The 8,044-nt window shown below is 39.2% G+C and overlaps 1 protein-coding gene across 1 annotated transcript in view; it reads right to left on the bottom strand.

Moving 5' to 3' along the window:
• Nucleotides 1–8,044, bottom strand: part of LOC107094883 (X-linked interleukin-1 receptor accessory protein-like 2) — a 508,168-nt gene that overhangs the window by 59,586 nt on the left and 440,538 nt on the right. Inside the window, exon 7 of the mRNA XM_015390765.1 lies at nucleotides 2,402–2,534. Coding sequence (XP_015246251.1) covers nucleotides 2,402–2,534 — 133 coding nt within the window. The remainder of the gene's footprint in view (nucleotides 1–2,401; nucleotides 2,535–8,044) is intronic.

Here is an 8,044-nt window from a genome sequence, read left to right as displayed (position 1 = left end):
TTATAAGATTTACATTTTTTGCAGTGTACAGCTGCTTTTTGTATCTCTGCTTCTGTCTCCTTGAACCCCAGTCGGCCTCAGCAGATGGCCGCTCACACTGAGCCTGGTTCTGCTGGAGGTTTCTTCCTGTTAAAAGGGAGTTTTTCCTCTCCACTGTCGCTACAAGCATGCTTGGTGTGAGGGATTGCATTGGAGTCAATGAGTCGATGCAATCGGCTGGTTTTCCTTAGATAGAAAGCGTTGAATTTTGGACTATGATCTGGTGAACTGTAAAGTGCCTTGAGATGACATGTGTTGTGAATTGGCGCTATAGAAATAAACAGAATTTAATTAGATCACCATAATCTCAGCCAATTATTTCGTATATTTATGTTTTTGCCACTAATATTTAATGCTCCTTATTAGGAAACTTCAAAGATGAAACCCTAACAGGGTTAGGACACTAAAATATCTGAATAGTATCACAATATTTTGTAATACTTTTGTGGTATTGTTAATAAAATTGACCATAAAGTAGAGTCGTCATTACTTATTTGCAGACGTTGCTCGGATAGTTACTTTATGGCAGTGATCGCCTGCAACAGCAATAATAGCCCCACAATCACAAATTGTAAAAAATATTCCCCTTTAAAATAAGCTCCTTCAGGTCACCTTGTACAATAGGAGGTGGGATTTGGACCCTAACCTTGGCTATCAAACCCCCACAGTAACTGCAATTAATTAAATTAATTGAATTAACTGAAAAGAAATCAATAAAGAAAAAAATGTAAAAATATGAGTGACAATTCACTCATATTGGGGAGATTTTTTAAATTTCATTAATTCCAATTTATCTATCAGATGAAAATCAAAGTTCCTATCAGGATATTAAATGAAAATGATAAATGCCCACCCCTTTAGGCTCTGGGTGAAAAAGAGAAAAAGTGTCTAAGAAGTGTATGAGAAGTAAAGAAAGGCCTCAGAAGAGGCAGATATATCAGAAGAGGCAGATATATCCCAGAATGCTTTGCCAGGAGAGCTCTCCTGGCAAAGCATTATGGGATTTGCTGTCACAGAGGCCCGCTGTCGCCATAGGCTGCTGCTACAAGACAGTAGCGACTAATAACAAAGATGGAGCTAGGAACGCATGGAGGAGGAGTTACGTGACCAACTGGGAACTAAAAGCAGTGATCGGTCCGAACGGTCAGTTAACTGATTCCACTATATAGTCCACTTTATAGACCCTATTATATATAGTGATTGAGAAACGTAGGGGTTAGAGCGGACGTTCGGACACAGTAAACTTGTTTGAGCTATGAGATCAGCAACTTTTACAGAGCGTGCACGAGGAGAAATGGGCTCATGTATTCCATTGGTCATTTTGTACAACTTAACTCATTTTGAAGTTCTTGAACCCATAAATCAGTAGACCACTCATCTGTAGTTATTGACTGGATTGCTGATTGCCCAAAAAAAGTGAAGCCACCATCCGCCATGTTGGTACTCCCCACTCCCATGGACACACGTAGTAGAAATGACTACATGTGTAGCATTTGGCAGCAAAAACAAGCAGTGTGCCGGCAGTGGGAAGACGTTCCACTGGTAATTTCACAGTCAGTGTATGAACTAACCAAGAAAATCAATATATATGCCAATGTATTCTATAGAATTATAGATTAAATATTGACTAAATTAGCCATTGACATTGTGTCTAATGTACAATCAGCAATCCAGTGAATAAATTGAGAGCAGTGGAGTAGGTTCCAATGAAAGGAGGAAAGAAAAAGACTCTAAATATCTACTTTTTGATTAAAAAAATACAAATTGTTTATAAAAAAAGTACTCAACAAAGAGTGACGCAGGCTTAGTTGATCACAGTGTGAAAAAATCAAATGTTAGATCTCTATTTGTTTTTTTTTTCCAGTAATTTACCTCTTTACTTGAAACTCAAAAAGAAACAATTTCAGCTTTTTTGCACAACAAAAAGTCAGGTGGCCAAGGCCTCTTTTCTTAGGCTCACTGTGAGTGTGTGTGTGGGGTGTGTGTGCGTATGTAAGAGAGAGAGTGTGACATTGTACCAGCGGTTGCCATAGTGATCGAGCAGGTTGTTCTAATGATGTTTGATGCCCTGCAGACAACCAGCCTTTCCCCAGTAGAGTCCAATGTAATTGGTCCCAACAGGGGAGAAAATGAATTCAATTAAACTTTATTATTGGGATTCATAATTTTTCAGTCGAGTTGAGAAGAATCCTGTCATTGTCATAAATCACAAGAAATTAGTTCCTGACATTGTGAGCAGTCAAGTCATTTATTAAGAACAGACACCTGTAAACCAGAGTGTTTTTCTCTGTTCATAATTTGAATAATGATTTGACATCTTGATGTGGTGACACCTTATTCTTATGAACGCTGCTGTACTTACAGGACTTCGCTCTCCTTGATGTGTCCTGGTAGCTCTTCCACATACTTTTCTCCTTTCATCCAGTTGATGATGGGCTTCTTGTTTTCCCCGCTGTAGCCAAAAAAGGCCTTGCAGTCCAGACTGAGGGGCATACCTGCAACATACAACACAAAACTGTCAGCAACCACCACTGAAAATATTTAAATTAGTTTCTCATCTGAAAAGTCCGCCTGAGCCGTGACCTTAGATGAATGAAGGACCGAGTGTCATTTTTGCAGAAACTCCACAATGGTGAGAATTCTTTCTGAAATCTTTATATATGGCAAATAATAAGAGTTAAAGGACTGCAGGTCCCTTTCCAAGAGAAAATATAATTCAACTTTCTTACTAAGCTACTACGAATGTGAATAAGGTTCAGTAGTAGCCATTCAAAATTTCCCCACTGTAAACGATAGGCTGGTCCTTTTTTAAACATAAATCTTTGTACTAAAATATTCTTTCTGTTATGATTTGTGGACATTAAGATCCGAAGAGAATCGCCATCTCCTGGTCAGACCCTATAATTCAGTGAAAGGGTGGAATCAGAGTGAAAAAATATACACACCCAGGAGAAGGAGGGGGTCACTCCAGTGGCTGGAAGTGGGCTGCCATTTAGCTGGCATTCGATCGGGAAGGGCCATTTTGAATGGCTGCTACAGTAGGTATCCAGCTTTCAACTAGTCACCCCCAATATGCTTTACTGAAAAAATCTAGCATTTGTTGGATCTATTTTGGCATCCATAGTTACTTTAATCCTATTGTTTTTTTGGGAAATTTAGATACTATGCCTGAAGACAGAAATTACTTGCGTCTGAGAGATCTATCGAAGCATATCTTGACTTAAAACTTAGACCCATAGAAACTTAGACAACATAATAGTGTTATGTAGATAATATATGATATGAAAAAGGTGAGTACAGCATGTTTAATCTAACATGATTATAATTGAATTAATTCATTTTGGCCTGGGTAGCACTGCTGCCTTGCAACAAAAGGTTCCGGGAGTTAGATTCCTGGCCTGGGGTCTTTCTGCATAGAGTTTGCATGTTCTCCCTGAGCATGCGTGGGTTCTCTCGGGGTACTCCAGCTTCCTCCCCTAGTCCAAAAACATGACTGTGAAGTTAATTGGCTTCCCTAAATTCTCATTAGGTGTGAGTGTGTGAGTGAATGTTTGTCTCTGTGTTGCCCTATGATTGACTGACGACCTGTCCAGGGTTTACCTCGCTTCTTCCCCATAGACAGCTGGAGACCTTTCGCGACCCCAGCAGGGATAAGTGTGATGGAAAATGGAGGATTTGAGTTTATAAATGGTGTCATACAATTGTAAATGAGTGAGGTCAAAATGTTTAACTACCGGTAACCAAATGTGCCACGCTTATATTATGGTGTGTACTAAGAGACATATATGACTTTATGTTCAATATCCAATCAAAATCAATGCGATGAGAGAAACTCATTTTCTTTTTATAATCCGATCCCCTGGTCACACAGAATTGTCTGTTGGTACACATGGGTTGTGCTTTTGCCTAAAACAAGAGTATCCACCTCACTCATCAGCTAATGTTAACAGCAACATATGTAAACCTATAGAAAACAGGAGAACAAAATGTTTAAGGAGAAATAAATCCCACCCAATACAAAACCCTACCCATATCTCTGGGTTTATATTCAATGTCCAAAAGTACTTTTTCCAGCATTTTATAGCCCACAGAGCAAGGAATCACCTTTAAAATGATCCAAGAGTTTTGGAGGGAAGTGGTTGAGTTGTGTTGAAATAACGTAAAGTAAAGTAAAGTCATTTTGAATTAACATATTACATACTGCTTTCAAAGCAAAAGGTTTTTGTACAACCAATGTTTTTTATTTGAGTACAAATCACAAATCTACAGTTATACATGTGGACAAAATTGTTGGTTTTCCTTATTCAGTGAAAGAAAACCCCACAACGGAGACAGATGTAGCTAGATTCTGACAAAAGTAATTAATAAAAATTCTTGGAAGAAGTGAAAGTCAAACATCAAACATGCTTCAACAGAATGATTAAAAATAAATAAACTCATGAAACAGGTCTGGAAAAAAAATCGAAGGTACCCCTATAAAAGACTGACAATAATCTGACCTAAGGGACATGTTGAATAAAAAAAAAGACCACCAATTAGCACACTGGTGTCTAAAGCATTGTAATCAGTCAGTGGGCCTTTATATAGGGCTTTTTTGTGTACCACACTCAACATGTATTAGACAAGAGGAAGCAAAGGAAACAGATTGGAAAGCTCAACAGTAAGGTGGCCATCTACTGTATGAGCCCTGACCTATTGAGCATCTTAGGAATGAGCTGAAAAATGCCATCTGGAAAGATGACCTTCAACACTGAAACACCTGGGAGGTTTGATCATGGACCAAAATACCTACTGAGAGGTGCAGACATTGACATTATCATTGACAGTTACAGAATTAATTTGATTGCAGTGATTGCCTAAAAAGGTTGGGCAACAATATATTAAGTTAAGGGTACCATCAGCCACAAAAATTGGAGAAGCCACTAACTGAGGACATTCGATTATTGTTCAAAAGATGAACAGGATGCACAGGGTTTTCCATAACACACATGTTACATCTAGAGTTCCTAAAGAAACATCACAAAGTGATAAAACATCATGTCAACAATATGAACTTGCAGGCAACACGGCCAGGATCAAATTCTTTGATTTTTCACTGCGTTGAACACTATCCAGCCTGATTTACTGTGTAAGAAACTCCAGAAGGCTCAGGTGGAGGTGGAAACAATCATCTGGATCAAGGACTACCTGACAAACAGAAGATAGTTTGTGAGACTAAATGGTAAAGTGTGTAAGTCAGCAGCACAGGAGCCCAAAAGAGGACTGTACTCTCATATTCCCTTTTACTCTGTACACCTCAGACTTCCAGCAAAAGACGGCACTGTAATCAGCACAAATTACTCTGGAGTGCTGGGGTTTAACAGAGACGGACAAGAAGCTGAAAACACAGAGCTGGTGAAACTCTTTGCTGCATAGTGTGAAAAGAGTAACTGATGCCAAATGTGAAAGAAAAAACAAGAGAGGTGATTGTTGATTTCAGAAGAAAGGAGAACAAGTTGAATGCTATCATCTTTGGAAAAGAAGTGGAGGTGGTGGAGGATGGAGGGTGGAGGAGTATAAATACCTCATTGGTATAAATACCTTGAGGTATAAATTAGCGTTGCGCTGATGCCATTTTTTGGCCACAATACCGATACCCGATACCTGGCTGTGCAGTATTGGCCAATAAGAATACTGCACTGATACCATCTGCTTGAAATTGATGTGTGTGTGTATATGTGAAGAACTGTACTTGTGCCTTTGTGAAGCAGGAAAAGGACTACCTGTAATACAAAGTGAATCCAGTAGAACTTTTTATTGCCTACCTGGAATGGGTGACAATAGTTGAATAAACTTTTGGCTCTCAAAATGGTATCGGTGCCCTATTTGTTGGTCCTCGCCGATACTATACCACCATTTTAGTGCTGGATAGGGGCCCTGCCTGATCCTGGTATCGGTGTTGGTGCAACACTAGTATAAATACATTGTTGTTCACCTGGCCAACAGACTCTACTGTAGACAGACGTCTACAAGGAGAGACAAACTTGTGTTCCAGAGAATCCCTGACTTACTCCTCCCCAGACACCTCCTCCTGATCTGCTGGGTGAAGCCCGAGGTGCTGCCAGGCCAACCAAGACTGGTAGGACATCCTGGGGGCATCCGATAAAGATGCCTCAGTCACCTCAGCTGACTCCTCTAAATAAGAAGGGTAAAGAGATTTACTCTCCCCATGTTCGTATGGTCATGATCCCGATTTAATTACAGCAGCAGCCACACCAATCCGTCCACCCATCTCCTGCTCCATTCTCCGCTCATTATATTTGAACTATTATTTAGGTAGGAACTCTCCTCCAACCTAAAGCAAATACACTTTACGACTGCTTATCTGCTGAACAATCCTCCGTTTTCTTCTTCCCTCCGCTCTGCTTACATTGATAAATACACTGATAAATTAATTACAGAACAGTTCCAGATTCTCAGTAACTCCTTCGAAAGTAATAGTCCACAGAAGATCTCTCCATAATTCAACACCAAATACGGAGCAACTCCAAATTTCTGTTCTCTCCAGTACACTGGGCCCTGCCTGGACTTCTCAAAGTACACAAGCACCTTTTTCATCTGCCCAGGTAAGCTGAAAAATGGCGGATGTTCATTGTCTTATTGCTAAACATAGCTTCAAACTTTATCTTATACGTACACTCAATGCCTTTGTAGGAAATAGCTTAATTTTGACCAGTGTGTGTGAGAGCGCGTGACTGGGGGATATTTTACCGAGCTAAAACATCTTGTAAGAGACTCCTTACTGCCAGCACTGTTCGGATAGGACTTGAGGACACACTGCCCTTGATGTGATGGCATGCTGAAATGGGATTGAGGGTAATATTTAAAAAACAGCTATTATGGGAAGTCCAATTTCAACTTAATATACTGTAGGCTGTATTTTCTAAACAATTGAAAGTGACATACTTGATTTTGGTATAGAATTGAAGTATATTCCTGGGACATACACACAGTAAGACTGGCCCTTTAAGATTTATATACTTGAAAGGCCACATTAGTCCAGCATTGCTCAACCGGAAGGCCCTCATCATATGAGATTTCAGATTGCAGAGGCTGCAAGACAGATCGTTTATCAGTTTTATTGCATGTCACCTATGTGGAGTGAGATATAGACATATTAAAGTGAATGTGTTGTTAATTTGGTTTGGGGGATAGCATCTACAAATATTATTTGAGAACAATATAACAAGAGTTACAGCAATGTTTTATTACCCTTTGAGAGCAGTAAAGTATATTTTGAATTAAGTAAGGTAACATCACTTCTACGCACAACATCCGTACTAGTCCCTCTGCACACACAAATGTACACACAATCCTGTAAGACCTTGAAATCCCCCCACCATGCTGTTATTAAAGCTATCAGGGATGATGATGAGGTATTAATGAGTATTCTAATGGACGCCTCCTCGTTAGGCAGTCAATTACCGGATAAGTATGATAGACCCCAGTATTATCATAATGATAGCTCTATCTACACAGTCAAGAACCAAACCGCCGAAGCCTTTTATGGCATTAGATGCTGCCAAACAGTGCCTTTCCATGGAAAACAGTGTTTTAGATATTAACCACAACCAATAGTTGTCAGAGCAAGAACGACTGGTAACTTTTTTCCTACTCTCTAAAAGACTCATAAATACAATCCGAAGACTAAATAAAGAAAAACATCTTGTTGAAAAGATGGTAAATAAGTGTTTACCTCTTATCAAAGCAACATGTCTTTGTAGCTTAAGAGTCAAGGCTGAACAGCTTTCTTACTAGTGTCTATTGATGCTTAAATGGAACTGTGAATTCAACTCAAATAAAAATTTGCCGAAAGGGAAATTAAGTGTTGTTGTAACTCTTCAGCTTTTTAAATCTACAAATACAAAACTTAGAATGTAACTCTCTCTACAACTTCAAATTCACACTTACAATGCACAAATAATTACGAAACAAATTAATCCGTAATAATAGGCCATATATGTAT

The sequence above is a fragment of the Cyprinodon variegatus genome, unplaced genomic scaffold (assembly GCF_000732505.1).
Source record: "Cyprinodon variegatus isolate N-32 unplaced genomic scaffold, C_variegatus-1.0 Scaffold511, whole genome shotgun sequence".
NCBI lineage: Eukaryota > Metazoa > Chordata > Actinopteri > Cyprinodontiformes > Cyprinodontidae > Cyprinodon > Cyprinodon variegatus.
The sequence above is the reverse complement of the archived record's forward strand: the minus strand, read 5'-3'. Positions and strand labels throughout refer to the sequence as shown.